The following is an 18,597-nucleotide window of genomic DNA, read 5'->3' on the forward strand; positions in this document are numbered from 1 at the left end:
GCTCAACTTTTCTGGGCTTCGAACTGGACAGGGGACTGACTTGGGCGGCACATATTGATAAGGTGTGTAATAAGTTGTCAGCGGCCTGCTTCGCACTAAAACGTCTGGCTCGGCTATTGCCTCGCGATATGCTGAGAGCGTGTTATTTTGCATCGGTGCACGCACACCTGCAGTACGGGACCGAGCTGTGGGCCCGTGCCGCGGATTGGGAGCGTGTCTTTCGGTTGCAGAAGCGTGCCGTACGGGCTATAGTCCGAATCGCACAAACCGAATCGGCGAAACCGCATTTCAAAGCCTTAGGCATCCTAACCCTGCCGTCGTTACTAATCTTCCAAGCGGCAATATACGCGCGCTCACAAGCGGACAGCGTCCCAGCCTTGGCTCGTGCGGCCCCGCGCCGCTACCCCGCGCGCTGCGGCCGCGCCTGCCGCAGGCTCGCGCCCGTGCCTTACAAGCTGGCCAAGTCGGACAAGCTCGTTCACATATTGGGCCCAAAAGTATACAATTGTCTCCCGGATTCAATAGTAGTTACTAAAAGCGTAGCAGTATTTAAACACAAATTAAAAACTTGGTTAGTCGAGCAGGCGTTCTACGACCATAAGGAGTTCTTTAAATTAGGAACTTAGTTATAAGATACATTATGTAGTTAAAATACAAATCTACAATCTTTATATACTGTATAAAATGTGACATGTAATTTATATTATCAATAAATATTATGATTATGATTATGATTATGACACAATGGGTTTCGTTGTCGAAGCAATAGCGTTTGTCACCTGGGCTAGGCCGGCTGCCTGTGTAGCCAGCAACGTGCCAATGTTCAGTTGTCGGACGTCAGACCGTCAACATCTCCTGAGGATGCCGCGTAGAGAGGAGAAACACGTGTCGAGTTTTGTACTTTTGGTGGTGGATTGTTATACTTATTTTTGCGGTGAGAGGGTGGGCATATTAATTGCATATAAAGAAATACGCAAGTAAGTATACGGGACCCGGGTATGTCCTTAAACTACGTCCAAAAGAGAGGTATGGGCAATGTGAATGTCATCTCGCCTTGTGTGGTAGGGCACAGCACAGCAGATGTCATTCCAGATCTAGAGCAGAGCCCAACTGGGGAAGTACCTCCACCTTACAGCAAACCGCAGCCAAATAACACTTGACCCTACTCATAGTGTTGTGTTCCTGCCGGTGAGTAAGGTTGCCAGAGTTCAACGAGGGGGGTGGGGTTAGGGTCGGCAACGCGCATGTAACTCCTCTGGAGTTGCAGGTGTACATAGGCTACGGAGACTGCTTACCATCAGGCAGGCCGTATGCTTGTTTGCCACCGACGTAGTATAAAAAAAAAGTATAACGGGTTGGAACTGATTGACTAGCACGTTATCTTTTCGCGGATTAGCGAAGTAATATTTCTGTTTTAATTAGTATGGATTTCCGCAAAGTAACGCCTGATTCTATTCAGTACTAATCAATTCCGGTCAACCACCCACACTTACCCATTATGACCTTACCAGTGGGGCGACACTCCTCCTTTCGGGCATTCTCGGCTCAGCATTACTCCTAGCAATTATTAGGGTTGGCACAACTTGACGATAAGATAATGACTTGAATTTTGACAACCCTAAATAGCCGAAAGGGATAGTGCCATACATTAGAAAGAGACAGCATGATTCGTCCCTGAATCGTTGTTAAACTTCGGTTTAGTAGGAAATGTCATTTCTGTACGATAGTACTATTATTTTATTCTGTGTCCTTACGTAAACAGGAGAATTTTTGATGCTGAAAGTTAGGGTCTTAGTAATTAGTATTTGTATATGTACATAAGGAATTTAAATTTAGAACAAATTATTTACTACTTAGATATAAGTGCAAAACAATATGCGTATAAAGACGATAGTATATAGCTTTTTAAAGATAGAATTAAAATTGTGAACATATGGGGGACTCAGTAATAAAATACTGTACTATTTCTGTTACTTTCCTAATGTAGAATAAAGTGCCCAAATCTAACGTAGGTACAAGTAGGGGAGGTAGTCAAAAAACCATAGCAGAATAGATAAGGAAATTGAAAACCCGATTACTTTAAACAAACAGGATATTGCGTCAGAATTTCTGGACAGGAATAAATATAGGCATAAAACGTTATTCCTATCAACCGTAATGTTTTCCGTGGGAACAATGGCTCTGTCACGTGACTTTACAGCTAAATAATAAATAAGATCATTTTAGGTTAACGAGTACTGGAAATTAGAAATAATTAGATCGTTATTTATTGACGTATGTGTTCCTAATTGAACAGACAATTATAGATTACTCAGTAATGATTTCACAAAAGTCAACTTCGGTTCCAGAAACTGATAAAGATAACGAGACTTATTTGCTTCCAATATATTATCAGTACTACCTATAAATTTGGTCCGATTGGGAACCTACGCGCCTATCTATCAATAGTAACCTATGACCTGGGTTTCCCAAAATGTTGCAATAACATACCTAAGGTTTCAGGAAAAATACGATCATAAATTAGTGCCTAACGTTGGCCTATTTTACTTATAGATCTATGCTTACTACAGAGCAAAAAGAAGTGTTTATTCACAACCAGTTACTGTCGGTGATTAATTTAACGGTCGCGGTGTCAGATAAACTATAATCGACTCAGTATTTTCTAAATTCTTATCAGCTACTAGGTTTGTAATTTAATATTTTTAGTAGCAAACTTTAGTAAAATGTTGTTACGATAAGGTTTTTGTAACCCGGTATTTATTAAATAATTATACCGGTCCGTGGGTATGCCTGGCTAGAGACTCCACGTAGGTGTTAATAATTATTATTTATTACCCGAACTGGCCTGACAAATTACTAATATTGCTAGTACTTAGCCTAAGTGATCTAATATCTGAGTAAGAAGGTCCTCCTGATGTCCTGGACGGTGCTGATGAATCCACTGGCAATTGTGTCTTGTCATCAAACTGTGCTTGTTTTTGGGCTTGTCTAACTTTGAGAACAAATTTAAAAAAGTCTGACGGGCTCCTCGGCAAATTATCATGACTTCAATCGGTGTAAGTGAAATGAGTAACGTCCAAAGTATCACCGTTGTCATGTGTCACCCACAGCTTGGTCACTACGTGATCCCGGAAGGCCTTTACTTTCACTGTTTGGATGGTGAAGTTTCCGTAGATCACTATTTTTCCTTTTTTCGGGTTCAAGTATTGATAGCAAGCTTCCCTTTTTTCTTCCTGAGCTTTAAACAGCATAACAATTACTCTGGATTGGTCTGCGAACACCATCTTCCAGAAATCTTCCGCTGTTGACTGGAGTGGGCCTCGACAGCATAAGTATTTGTTGCTGGTGTTGTACCCGTTCACACGAATCGCGTTTATGTAATCACTCTCTCCATCCCCAGTTTGGAGAATTATCCTGTTATGTTCCTGCTGAAGAATCCTGACTATTTTCTCTTCACTGTATCTGACGCCCAACTGTTTTTTTGTGAAAATCGCGTCCATTTTTTAAAATTTACTTTTGTAATACCTTATCAGTATTAATATTAATTTTTTCCTCCCTGGATCGATAATCTAACTGCTGTGACGCACGAGGTTTTAATTATCTGAATTTAATACTTATTTTATCATTACTGAAAATTTATTTTAACTATCAGCATTCCCTTGTGGTTAACTGTTAGTTAAATAACAAGCTTATCAGTTCTGAAAACCCAAGTAGGTTCAAATCTTATCGTCTACTTCCTTTTTATGTTCTTAACAATGCTATGGCCGAATTTAGGTACAATTAAAAATCCCTTTTATAGATTTTTAAGCAGAAATTTCCTCTACAGTAAGTAAATCAACATACTGGGTGTAACTATAGGCAATTGAAAGATTAATATTAAATGATTATTACGTATAACATCATAACTTTATTTTCTGTTGTATAAATAACACCACGGAAAATATGAATTCCAACGCTGACTGCAGTAGACTACGAATAGAAGTTGATCAGTTTAGTTTGCAAATAAAACTGTTAGAGAGTCAGATACGTAACATAGAAAACCACAGGGCTCGTCTTAGACGGGAGTTAAATCGAGCTAAAAATCATCGTGACAGTGCCAAGTGTCAACTTCAAATTATGGAGAATAAACAAGTCTCCATGGTCCAAGCGAAAATGTGAGTACCACCTCCAACTATTTTTGTAGCTCTTGGGTTTTTTGAAAGTAGTATTTAAATAAAAGTAGTTGACAAGTGATATTGTTAGTTGCCTTGACATGCTCTAAATATATTAGAATATGATTATCTACTTCACTTAATAAAAATATTACCCTGAGTATAATAATCTACTCCAGGTACCAAAGAATCACCCTGAATATTCATTAAGCGATCAATTTTCACGCCCAGTATACGTAGGCGGGCTCTGTAAATAACTTCCTATTGAAATAAGGTTCATTTTTGTCTGGTTAGCAACCATAGCCTTTATACATCCAAGGAGAGACTAGTAGGTAGCGCCAATAAAGTTATCGGAAAAACAGGTGAGAAAACAGGCAAGGTGACTTTCTTTCTTTTTCTAATTGATTAAGCACGTGTATCCTACCAATATATAGAGTTTGAGACCTATAACGAAGTCACTCCTTCAAAACTACTCCTCACGTGAGGGTGTCTAGTAGCTTTAGTAAAGTGGGCTTTTTGTTTTTAGTAATAGCTATGAGCAACAAAAAGACACAACCAAGCTTTCTAGATAAGCCAAACCTGTCACGCTTCAACACTAAAAGTTTTTTAAAATTCATGCAAAGTCCGAACTCTATCGCTCAAATTTAGAAGAATATACCTGGATAAACAAGTACCAGCCAGTGGAATCTGATGAAAAGTCTTCAGGTATTTTGCAGTGTGTGACAAATGCATTTGCGCATAACAGTACAAGCTACGATGTTAACAAGTACAGATGCACTAAATATCCTACCAAAGATAACTTGAATAAATTTTGGAGAACAGTATTGGATCAAAATAGCGATATTGTAATCGTACTGTCGACTTACAATAAAATTACTTTCCAATACTCCAGTTCAGAAGAAAACCATGGAATGAAATGCAATTCAATTGTAATAATAACTATCAAAGTTTTAAAAATGGATTGTTATAATATGTCATTGCTACAGTTGAAAGAGAAAGGTAAAGCTACACGGCAAGTAGTACTTTTTCATTACACTACATGGCCATCGGACAATGTTTCGCGTAACTCAATGCAATTAATAAAATATATCGGTACTGTTAATAATATTCCGATTATTGGGCCGATAACCGTACAATGTAACGATGGAAAGAATAAATCTGGAGTGTTCTGTCTATTAGATATGTGCATAGTTGAATTAAAGAAAGGAAAACGTGTATTAATTTCAAAAGTTCTGCAGAGAATAAGGCAGGTGAATCAAAATTCCATTAGCCTAGCAGAAAACTATGTTTTTTGTTTCAACGCACTTTATCATTGTGTTTTAAATAATATTAGGTAATTTACAGTGGTTACGTGTCTTGATAAGAAACGGGAATAAAGTGCACGATACATTTGACCTGTGGGAAAACCCAACTGTTTGTTTATCGATTCATTCATATCAGAAGACTATATAAGAAAGTGCCCAGTGGGACGGTATATTTTTATTCTTCAGGACGTCAAGAAATAACACTTTACATTGTCCCTGAAAATGGACTCCGAGACATTCAACGACATTTTTGGTCCAAATCCTTGGGACTATAATCGTACGATATTCCATGCTATCTCTGCCTCTGATATGGACAATGTTTTTGTGAGAATATTTGAGAGTTATGATGATCGTGAAGACCTTAAATCCATTATTCGACTCAAGAATAAAGACGGAGACACGTGTCTACACACCGCGGCAAAGGAGCAATACGGAACAGAGGCTGACACTTTCATCAGTAGGATGACAGCCATGGGAGCAGAGTTGGACGGCCAAAATAATGAAGGAGATATCGTTTTACATATAGCGGTAAAGAATAACGACCACGAGCTGGTGGAAGAACTGCTAGATATGAGTCAATAAAGACCTTAAAAATAAGGATGGTTTAACGCCCTACGAGATTGCTCAAAAAATGGATGATCAAAAATCGATGGAGTTGATTTCGAATGCAAGATATGATAGTGCTAAGCGTCCAGTGAGTCCGACATATTTGCTTAACTCAGATAATCTTACAGAGTTACTGTTAGATTCAAGTAATATTAACTAAGTGTATTTTCGCTAACGTACTATCTATAATCTTCGAAACGGCAGCTTTTGTACTGTTCAATACAAAACTGAATTTAAATCAAATGTAATTTTATTCCAATATTATATAAATAATTTTAGGGCTTCAAAAGATTGGTCTAGACCATTAACTTAAGTGTTATTGAAAAAATTCCTATATTAAATCTAAGGCCATTTTATTAACTATTTTTTTTGTATTTTTGCTACTTATATATAAGTATATATATCATAACCCCGATCGCATGTGTTGTAGTTTATAAGTGAATTGGTGAAATAATTGAATGGGTTTTATAATAAAGGTTCTTTTATCACAAGTTCAATAATTTTATTTAATATCATTTAAGAATAAACAATGTGGCGCTACTTATGTAGGCAACGTGTCGTATGGAACATGTAGGAATTCTTACCGTGATAACACTTAACCCACGGGAAAACTGGCGATAAAATCTATTTGTGTTCATTATGTCCCATCCATATCAGCCGGCTATAAAAGAATGTTCCAGTAGGAATAGTATCATCACAATTCAGGACTTGAAGAAGTAACATAGCTCTCTGAAAAATATCTGCGAAAATTGGAAAACATTTTTGGCCAAGAAAAGTCTGATAGAAATACTACTATGTTCCATGTGATAGCTGAAGAAGGCCTCGGCAATGTTTTGGATCGAATTTGGAATGCTACCCGTCAAAAAGAGCTAGAGCACATACTGAAACTCAAAAACAACGACGGGGAGTTGTGTTTACACAGCGCCGTCAAGAACCTCCGAGGAATTGAAGCTGAAAAAATAATGATTCAGCTATTTGATATGGGAGCAGATTTGGACGCACAAGATGACACTGGAGACACTGTTCTGCACATAGCAGTGAAACAACAAGACTACCAGCTGGTGAAGTGGCTGCTCTCATTGCGTATTGACATAAATATAAAATATAAGAGTGAATTGACCGCATATCAGCTAGCCGAAGAGAAGAAAGATTACAAAATGACAACAATGATTTTATCAAAAAAAGGAAGTTTTGATGAGTGGTTGGTAAAGAATTTCAAGTCCATCGCTTTTTTGTAATCTTCAGGATATGTGAAACGTAAGTTAGAGAATATATTCAGGTTAAATTATATTAGTATTGTATCGTATCGATAATATTGTACTTGTACTAGAAATTTTCGATAATTCGCGACTTCTAACTAAATTTTTTATAATAATAATCCGATATTTTGATACTTTCACGTTCTATAGCTAGATCAATAATAAATCAGAGTCTATTTTTAGCGATTACCGAGTAATGACTAACTTCAAGAGTCCATGTATTTTATTGTAGAGGATTGTATTATACGGTATTACATTGTTTTGTATTGTATCGTTTTGTCTATTTGTATTGTATTGATAATATCAGATAACTGTATAAGAAGCATTCAGGGGAATAAGTTGTATCATTATTCGTCGGATCTTCAAGAAGTGACATCTTATTCTCCCTGAAAATGGACGCCAGCAGATTAAACAGCCTATTTGGTCCCGATTCTTCGCGAAACAATAATACAATATTTCATTCGATTGCTGCCGGTCACGATCTCGATATTTGCAAAAGATTCCTTATGACTGTTGATTACGGAGAAATCAAACAAATTTTCCTGAAGAATGACGACGGAGATACGTGCATCCATACTGCAGCAAAAACCCGAAGTGGAAAAGATGCTGCCGATATTTTAGCGAAATTGGTAGACATAGGAGCACCTTTGGAAGCCCAGAATAATGAAGGAGATACGGTTTTACACATAGCGGTGAAGAGGCGGAACTACGAGATGCTAGAAGCATTAGTAGGCGTTGATAAAAGTATTTAAAAAAATTATGGATTGACGGCTTACCAAATAGCTGAAATAATGGATGATGAAAAAGCAATGAAAATTTTGTCAAAATATAAGTAAGTTGTACAATAGTTGCATTTTTGTTATTGAAGCATTTGAATGTTTTAATAAATGGTTGGATTTATATCGAAAGTAATTTTATTCAAAAATTTTGTACTGTACCTATTTAATTTAAATACTTTTCGATGATTTGTGAATATCAATCTATTATTTTAAATAACTTCCACTCTAAGTCAGGAGAATGCACGTCAATATGTAATAATAGCATGAGTTAAATTTAACTAATCTTATATTCAGAAATACGATTGACATGTTGTTTCATTTAAGTAATTATTCAAAAATCTCAATAAAGATAGTACAGACGCTGAAGTTTTGTGGCAAAATAATTATTGCATATTTTTTTAGTTCAAAATACGAAGATGTTGCTGTGGAATTTAATTAGGAAAATGTTAGTGAAGTACCAAATCCTCAGCTAAATATTATAATTCTCATCACATGGTCAACATGCATTAATTTTTTACGTCTAGTAGTAAATGCTTGTAGGAGGTCGTTTCACCAAAGCTTTTAAAACTTTACAACTTTCCAAGTAAATCCATGCGTGAAAGCATTATCATTACTCATTTAATGAATTATTTAATTATTCTAATTCACCCCACAGGCTCATTTAAACACTAGGTACAGTTGCCCATGAAATTTATTCATGCTTATGTTATTTTAAGAATTAGGCAAACAGTGGGCCCTTTGTCACAAAGTGTCGTTAACATCGCAAAGAATGTATCGCTGCGATTCGTAGAACTCTGGACCAAACAACTTAAAGCATGTCGCACTCTTACAGCGAAGCTATCGATGCTATAGTTTAAAGAATAAACAGTGTATTAAATTTGTGTCGAAGATGCGATCTGGTATAATAAACTAATAATAATTTTTGAAAGATATTGACACAGAATAAAATATTGATTATTTTATTAATTGAAAAAAAAAAAAAATATGGAAAACGGTTCACCCTAAAGGCCATCCCTGTAACTTCCCGCTAACTCTTCACACTCAAAATTTCGCTCATAACACAATTTTTGAGCTCTTCGAGCTCAAAAGACAGTTCATATGTACTTTTGAGCTTTTCGAGCTCAAAAGTTTCATAAAAGTTGACTATTCATTGAATTTTGAAACTGCCATAACTTATGAATGAATGGACCGATTTTCATCCGGTCTGCGGCAATCGTTGTTATTTTTCAGGTCTTATGAAAAACCGAAGCTACTAATCGATCAGATCAATTATTTTGGAATAATTTAAAGAAAAAACGCTAATTGCAATTTCTTTCGTCAACGGTTTCTCGCAAGCAAATCAACCGATTTTGCCCCGGTTTGCGGCAGAATAATGAAGGAGATACGGTTTTACACATAGCGGTGAAGAGGCGGAACTACGAGATGCTAGAAGCATTAGTAGGCGTTGATAAAAGTATTTAAAAAAATTATGGATTGACGGCTTACCAAATAGCTGAAATAATGGATGATGAAAAAGCAATGAAAATTTTGTCAAAATATAAGTAAGTTGTACAATAGTTGCATTTTTGTTATTGAAGCATTTGAATGTTTTAATAAATGGTTGGATTTATATCGAAAGTAATTTTATTCAAAAATTTTGTACTGTACCTATTTAATTTAAATACTTTTCGATGATTTGTGAATATCAATCTATTATTTTAAATAACTTCCACTCTAAGTCAGGAGAATGCACGTCAATATGTAATAATAGCATGAGTTAAATTTAACTAATCTTATATTCAGAAATACGATTGACATGTTGTTTCATTTAAGTAATTATTCAAAAATCTCAATAAAGATAGTACAGACGCTGAAGTTTTGTGGCAAAATAATTATTGCATATTTTTTTAGTTCAAAATACGAAGATGTTGCTGTGGAATTTAATTAGGAAAATGTTAGTGAAGTACCAAATCCTCAGCTAAATATTATAATTCTCATCACATGGTCAACATGCATTAATTTTTTACGTCTAGTAGTAAATGCTTGTAGGAGGTCGTTTCACCAAAGCTTTTAAAACTTTACAACTTTCCAAGTAAATCCATGCGTGAAAGCATTATCATTACTCATTTAATGAATTATTTAATTATTCTAATTCACCCCACAGGCTCATTTAAACACTAGGTACAGTTGCCCATGAAATTTATTCATGCTTATGTTATTTTAAGAATTAGGCAAACAGTGGGCCCTTTGTCACAAAGTGTCGTTAACATCGCAAAGAATGTATCGCTGCGATTCGTAGAACTCTGGACCAAACAACTTAAAGCATGTCGCACTCTTACAGCGAAGCTATCGATGCTATAGTTTAAAGAATAAACAGTGTATTAAATTTGTGTCGAAGATGCGATCTGGTATAATAAACTAATAATAATTTTTGAAAGATATTGACACAGAATAAAATATTGATTATTTTATTAATTGAAAAAAAAAAAAAATATGGAAAACGGTTCACCCTAAAGGCCATCCCTGTAACTTCCCGCTAACTCTTCACACTCAAAATTTCGCTCATAACACAATTTTTGAGCTCTTCGAGCTCAAAAGACAGTTCATATGTACTTTTGAGCTTTTCGAGCTCAAAAGTTTCATAAAAGTTGACTATTCATTGAATTTTGAAACTGCCATAACTTATGAATGAATGGACCGATTTTCATCCGGTCTGCGGCAATCGTTGTTATTTTTCAGGTCTTATGAAAAACCGAAGCTACTAATCGATCAGATCAATTATTTTGGAATAATTTAAAGAAAAATCGCTAATTGCAATTTCTTTCGTCAACGGTTTCTCGCAAGCAAATCAACCGATTTTGCCCCGGTTTGCGGCAATCGACGTGTTTTTTTAGTGTCAAGAGCTGATTAGATTTTGGGATCAATCGGTTGAGCCGTTTCTGAGTTATTTCAAAAAAATCGATTTTTGCGATTTCTTTCGTCAACGATTTCTCAAAGACAAATCGACCGATTTTGACCCGGTTTGCGGCAAACGACGTGTTTTTTTAGTGTTAAGAGCTGATTAGATTTTGGAATCGATCGGTCGAGCCGTTTAAAAGTTATTTCCAAAAAACCACTTTAAAAAAAATTTTTTTTTGTAGTTTTTTCTAAATTTCTTAAAATCTACCGGTTCAAATCGACCTAAACTCACAGAAAATCTAAGTTTGGTGAAACTCTTTAGAATGCCGTTTGGTGAGCTCGATTCGGTCAAGCCGTTCCAAAGTTATAAGCGATTCACATACTTACACACACGCACACGCACACACACACACACACACACACACACACACACACACACACACACACACACACACACACACACACACACACACACACACACACACACACACACACATACATACAGACGGAGTGACGGCTTCTCAGGAGTGTTCAGGGAAGCTACCTAGGACCTCAAAACTTCGAGATCTGATGAGAACTCAATTTTTGCAAAACGGGGTAAAACCAATAACTTCCCGATTTTAGAAAATTTTCAATTTTCTAGCGGGAAGTTAAAAAATTAGAATAAAAGAAAGCAATTTTACTAAGACGAATTTTCTTGAATCAAAAGGTTATTTGATTTAAGAATTACTGTAAGATGGTTTATAGCTAGATTGTTAAAGAAAACAAATTACTTCTGAGCGCTATTTATTTATTCTATGTCAAATCTAGAACATTTTCATCTTCCTGAGAAACCTGGCAGACCTACGGATTTTTTAAGTAAACATCTACGGAATTCTACGGAAATTATTTGTCCACCATACGGAATCGGAAAAATTTGAGTTGGTAACACTGTAATCAAGTATGATTAATTAAAAACAATACATCACTAAACATGTTTGTTCATGCGCAATGCTCGCATAAAATAGCCAATTATGATATTGTTTTACAGCCGTTAATCACCAACTAATCAATCAATTTATCGTTTTTATGTATATTATTGACGTCATCACAACAGTAGTCCGATTAACCCAAAAAAATACTCCATTAAAATTTTTCTCTTCCGTAAGGTTGTTAGACAATAGCTTTATTCGTCATGTTGACATTTCACACTGGTCCCTATTGAAGATTTGACCTTACAGTTAATTGTTTCCTGGACATTTCGTATCATATGTTCAACCAGGTATTTCCTTTTTATTGGTAGTAGACTAAGTGCTATTTCCATTGTCCTTGGTAACAACATCCGAATGCATAAGAGATAAAATTTTGGATTCAGTCAAATGTTCAAGACGTTTTAATACACTGCATTGTTTTAATAATTCTTCAATTACGTTAGTGGCTTAGGTTATTTAGGTCACATTGACATTGACTGCCAAATACAGAACATTTTTTGTGATGTTGTGCTCAAAATAGGCAGCAAAATAAAGTTATATATGGTAAAAAATGTCCTGCGAGTTGAACGAAAATGAGCTTTATTTTATAACATAAAGGATTTTACATTGCCTTCTAGCTTCGTTTCTGGAAACTATAGTTAAATCGGTTTACGATAATATGTCTTTAAAAATGTGGTCCCCTGAAGATCGACTGGAGCTTGCGGCAGAAGTCCTAAGGCTTCAAAACAGACTATACTATTTGAGGTGTAAAAATCCTCAAACGGCGGAGGTGATACAAATAATTCAAGCAAAGATCGCGATAGCACGTCAACTAGATGAAAACAAAAAATACGAATTAGTTATAATGTGTTCATGCGTGCGGTTCCCTGAGGACCTAGTTCAATGGGCTCTTTTGTAATTTAGATAAGTGATCGTGCTTTGTTGTTGAGGCACAAAATGCATTTCAGGTTAGCGAAAATTGACTATGGTTTTAATAATTAAATAAATTGTAATGATTTTTAGTTTTTGAAGATTGCAAGTTGCAAACTAATTGTATTGAAAAATTAGAACATCGGCCTTTGTTGAATGTTCTGTATTAGGTCGATTGCTATTAGCATAGAATAGGTGCAGGAAGGTCAATCTAAGGTTCAAAATTATCGTCCCACCTAGAAACTTAATGCGTAAATAGTTGAACTAATTAATTGTATGTGAGGTAGCTAATCCATTAGGGAATTAACAATAAAAATAACGAGTTTTAACGAGTGAGGAATACCCTTTTTACGTTGAATAATTAAAGTCATTGGCCACAGGTGGTTATTTAATTCATGTTAATAGGTGATTCCGTGCATAGTTTCCCTAGGGTATAAAAAGGCCCTTTGCAACAAAACAAAATTAGTTTACAAACAACTGCTCCAGGAAGAAGCTGTTTTTGCCAGTTAACTCCCATAGTTTTTTTTCTCCTTTATAGAATACGCTCCTCGAATATAAATTGCACCACAGCCATGAACGCTAACGAGTTCCTCCGCTTCATGGACCAGCCAAATATACAGACTCGCATAGTAGAGGAGTTCAACTTTATCAGCTCGGAGCGAGATGAAGTGTCTCACAAGTCCAACCAGATCAGCTGTCAGCCTTTTGTACACTACCTTCGTCATGAGAAGCTCAACGATGAAGAAAACCTGAAAGCAAGCTTTATCGACGGTTACGATATCCACCGAAAATTCCTGTCCATCAAAAATCCATCTCAGAAAAACCGTGACGTGTTTTAGGAAGCAGTGTGGGACAACCAAATCCCAATTATAGTGATGACGTGCCGTTTAAGTGACAACATTTATCAATATTGGTCTCCTAAGGAACGTTATACCTTGGTGAGCAAGAAATTTAGGGTTAAGACATGGAAAATTGTAATCTTTCCTTGCTACACTTTAACTATTTTAACTTTAAGTAAAACTGGACCTAAGGTCAAGCAGAGCCGTCCAATTTTTCACTATCAGTATACCGCTTGGCCGAGGGAAAGTTTTGAACATCATCCAGCCTCCTTTGTAGAGTTTTATAATTATGTTAATAAAATGTATGTCCATTCAAAGAAACAAGCGATTGATCAGAAATATCCTCGTATGTTGGTGCATTGTCTCGAGGGTGTTGGCAGTTCTGATGTATTTTGTGCATTAGATATGTGTGTCAACCAATTAGAAGCTACAGGAGTCATGTCATTGCCACATACCTTCGAAAAAATGCGACAGCAAAAGTTTATATCGTTTCGCCGCTCTGATCTCTATGACTCTATATGTATTATCCTACTACTTGGTCGAAGAATATCTTAATAAGAGTTAGTTGCTAGGGGCCTAATATAAGTTTTATCTTCTCAATTTTTATTAAAATGAAGGAATACTAACTTGTAACAATAATTCAGAATGAGTATTTTTTACTGCGAAGTATAATGGGCTAAGATGTATTAAAGTATTAGATGTGACTGTTGAGTAAAAATTGAGCCAATATTGTACTCAGAAGAAATATCTTATTTGCTATGAGAATACAAGTAATAGTTGATTAAAATTTTTGATGGAATTTCCACTGTAATTTTCTCAGAATAAAATGATGCGCATACTCTTTATTTTATGCAAAACATCAGCTTAGCAACTCAAGAAAAAGAATGCTTATATTGTATTGTCATTCAAGTGCCAATAATAATTTGAAGATGGCCTATATTCTGAACTCTCCATTGTCAAACCTATCTCGCTACTTAGATAAGGGTCCCATAAAAAGAAAATGATATAACATGTTTCAGTTGTTTGGACTAGACTGTCACAACTTTAACACCTTGATTTCCTTAAAAAAAAAGGACCCTGCTACTATTACAGATATTTCTGGAAAAGTACCATCAACGGACACTAATATATTCCACGAGATCGCTGCTGAAGGGTCTATTATACTGTAGGAACGGGTGAGTCAGTTTAGAATACCCTCAACCAGATTGCTTTTGCGAGAAAGAAACTACAGTGGACAGCAATGTGTCCATATTGTCGCCTACCTCCATAAAGGGCAGCTTGCAATCGATCTGATGAAGAAACTTTTGAATTTGGGCGGTAATATAAACGCCAAAAATCAAACTGGCGATTCTGTTCTTCACCAAGCTGTTTATAGTGAAAACTACGAGCTTGTTAAATGGATGTGTGAACAACCACCGTTAGAGTTGAACGCTGAAAATCGCAGTGGGGTGACGGCTTATCAAATAGCGTTTGATCAGAATGATAAAAAAATGATGACTATCCTGAGAAGCTTTGGAGTCAATACTAAAATTTTTAAAGTGTATAATAGTGATGAAAGTAATTAACTAAATATTGTTGCTTTTATATTAGTGATAGGTTCACGTGTTTGGTGATTGTTTGATTGTAAAGGAAATTAGTAGTAAGGTAGCATGTAAGTATTCTATGCCTTGAAAACTTCCACTGTTATTACAATAATAAAATTATTACTTGGACCAGGACTTTTAATTTATTTTTAAATGCCTGCTTAATGGTTTAGGTAGTTAAAAAAATAAAAACAAGTTTACTTATTAAAAAGTCTTACTCTTAATAAAAGATAACGCTGTTGTTCACAAAAGATAATACTGCTGTAAACAAAAGATAACACTATACGATAAGGGATATTATAAATATTGATTGACGTTAATGCATGTTCAGTATAACAAAACTCATCGTTGCAGTTGCAATTTTACGTCTCATCAAGTCAAAAATTAATTTTCTGCTATGAGTTTCAAGTTATCAGGATCTGCTGGAGCCGCTAAATTCATGGAAAGAGCCGGTCATCCAATCAACAAGTATCTAATGTCTGAAGAGCATCTCAAGATTAATGAAACACCTGTAAGTGGCTTCTGTAATAACTTTCATAAACCAGAAAATCAGAACAAAAATCGGTTCTCCTCTTTTCCTTGTTGGGACGTTACTCGCGTCGTTCTAGCAGAAAAGATTAATGGATCAGACTACATTAATGCCAACTATATAGATGGATTCGAGGTAAAAAACAAATTCATAGCAACTGAGAAGCCAATGCAATCCACCTTGAACAGTTTCTGGTCCATGGTTTGGCAAGAAAAGTCTCAAATTATTGTTCAACTAATCAGCCCCGGAGAAACATCAGAGCCGAATTGTATCTTAAGAGATTTTACTCTCAAAGAAGAGAATATCTATTTAAAATATTACCATACTACGACAGTTTCAAGACTCACTCACATTAAAACTGGAAAAGAAAGACTTATACATCGTTTTACGTTTCTTAACTGGTCTGAAATCGGAGCCCCGGATGTACATTCGTTTCTTGAATTTTGGATGGTTGTCAACAAGCTATACCAAGAATTTTTCTTAGAAACATTAGCTAATAGCCGACCGTCGCCAGGCCCAATTGTTGTTCACGGACTAGCAGGTGTGGGAAGAACAGCGACTTTTTGTGCAGCAGATTATTGTCTGTATCAACTAATAAAAACATCGACAGTATCAATCCCATCAGTAGTGCTAAGTATAAGGATGCAGAGAAATTTTAGCATTTTATGTCGAGATCAGTATTTTTTTTTAAATGATATCTTAGTCCATTTTCTAGAAAATATTTGCTCTGACAGTGAAATATTTTTGGAAATGCGTACACACTTCACTGAGGCCGACTCATACATAATGGATCTCTCAAAAAAAAAAAAAATAAGTAAATAAGAGAACCAAAATTTTGTTTATCTTAAGTTTATAATAAATATTTATCACTGTTTAAATTGTCATTTATTTTTATTTAACTATTAAACGATACTCTCTTCGAATATGCGCTTATACCCATGCAAATAATGTAATTTTAAAAGAAAAATATTTGTACATAAAGATTAAAATCCGCTCGTTATTTCATCGCTGAATATAAAATATGATATATAAAATATAGCATGTAAGACCACTATGTAAAAAATTGAAGTTTTAAGTTAAAAAACTCTAAGTGAAAGTCATATGACCGACGTGTGATATCAGCAAAGTAACAAAGAGATAAATAAAGCCATTCGGCAGCCGAAATGGAAGTAGATTTCTTATGTTATATATTCCACTTAAAACAATAATAGTTAAACGTTTATATCTACTATCGAATAACAACCAAACCAGATGACTGCGAGTCAAAACGACTGCAAAAGTAAAATTTCATTGAACTGATTCTAAGATGGACATTTCTGGCTCAAAAAATACATGTAAACATGTAAATTGAAGCTCTTTTTCTCAGCTCTCAGATGCACTTTACAGAATTTAAATATCTCCTGATTAAACAAAAATTAAACAAAATTTTTGTAAAGTTGCGTCATGAGGACAAATGCAATAGTTAGATTTCTATGAAATCTACTAAAAATGTTTCGATGCGGCAAATATTTTAAGGAAAAATGGATCAAAGTGATTTCACATTTCAAGGGCTTTAAGTGCGCTGATTGAAACATAATTTTACAGCTGGAAAAAAATTACGATTCTTTTGGGTTTAGAATTTTAACTTTCTACATTGAAATACCCCCTGTTAAAATTCTTTTTAACATCGCCCATATTTGATAGAACCAGACTTACTAAAACGTAAGCACTTACATTAATTGTTCCCGGTCCCTCTACAGATGTAGCCAAATTGGTTTTTTGCTGCGGTTACTTGGCTCGTCACGTGAGTTAGCTACAATTTATATGTAAATCAGCGGGGGTAGGTGTAGTTAAGGAGCTAGGGGCTGTAAATAGACATCGGTTTTTAGACAACTGCAACAGCTCTTTTGGGTAGATATTATTTTAAAATAAGGCTAAATGTCATGCATACATCTGCGAAGAAATTCAAAGGTGTATGTGAAGTCCCCAATCCGCATTGGGCTAGCGTGGGGACTATAGCCCGAGCCCTCTCGCACATGAGAGGAGGCCTGTGCCCAGCAGTGGGACGTATATAGGCTGAATTATTATTATTTATTATTAAATGTCATAAATATGCCTAAGTGAATTCTCTTATAACTTACCTAATACCTATTTTAATTTGCAACTGTCAACTATGAAACAAAAAAATGCATAATTACACATAGGTAATACACAAGCTTAGCAGTTATCCGCACAACAGGATAAATTATATGTATCGGGAGGTACCTACGAGGCAGTGAACGCATCCAGCGGGTTGCTGGCAGTGAATGTATTACAATATGAGAATTAAGATAAAACCTACCTTATAATGCGGTATATGTAGTTTATAAATAAAAAATGCATTGGAAATAGCAAGGTTGGGAGATAAAGAACATTCGCTATAAAGACGTACATTTTTCGTTAATATTTTTATTCGATTTTGCTTTAGCACAAAATGACAACATGATTTTGTTACAACAATTATATAAGAATCTTAATTTTCTTAAACTATACTTACCTGGCGATCAAATGATAGTTTCGAAGTTTCAGAGTAGCCATAGCTATTTAGAACACTACGTAAAATTGAGCTTGAGTAACTAAATGAAACAATATAAAAATCGCACAAATATATATATGGATTATTTTTTGACACAATTATCTAAACTGCCTCTTAGCCTATACGTGTCGGTCGCGTCAGTCTCGCGAGACATATCTAATTGCATTTTGCTGAGGTGAGCTGCATTCCGCCTTTTTCCTCCCCTGGCGACCTTCGGCAACAACCGATATTTAAAT

At 35.4% G+C, this 18,597-nt stretch overlaps 3 protein-coding genes across 3 annotated transcripts; 2 read left to right on the top strand and 1 right to left on the bottom strand.

Moving 5' to 3' along the window:
* Nucleotides 1–3,047: 3,047 nt before the first annotated feature.
* Nucleotides 3,048–3,500, bottom strand: LOC133520337 (receptor-type tyrosine-protein phosphatase epsilon-like). The gene has a single exon (XM_061854710.1). It carries the CDS (start codon nt 3,498–3,500, stop codon nt 3,048–3,050), a length of 453 nt encoding a protein of 150 aa, XP_061710694.1.
* A 2,177-nt stretch (nt 3,501–5,677) lies between these two features.
* LOC133520338 (uncharacterized) lies at nt 5,678–6,037 on the top strand. Its single transcript, XM_061854711.1, has one exon. It carries the CDS (start codon nt 5,678–5,680, stop codon nt 6,035–6,037), a length of 360 nt encoding a protein of 119 aa, XP_061710695.1.
* An 818-nt stretch (nt 6,038–6,855) lies between these two features.
* Nucleotides 6,856–7,299, top strand: LOC133520339 (putative ankyrin repeat protein RF_0381). The gene has a single exon (XM_061854712.1). The coding sequence runs from the start codon at nt 6,856–6,858 to the stop codon at nt 7,297–7,299; it is 444 nt and encodes a 147-aa protein (XP_061710696.1).
* The last annotated feature ends 11,298 nt before the right edge of the window (nt 7,300–18,597 follow it).

This window comes from Cydia pomonella, chromosome 8 (genome assembly GCF_033807575.1).
Source record: "Cydia pomonella isolate Wapato2018A chromosome 8, ilCydPomo1, whole genome shotgun sequence".
NCBI classification, from domain to species: Eukaryota; Metazoa; Arthropoda; class Insecta; order Lepidoptera; family Tortricidae; genus Cydia; species Cydia pomonella.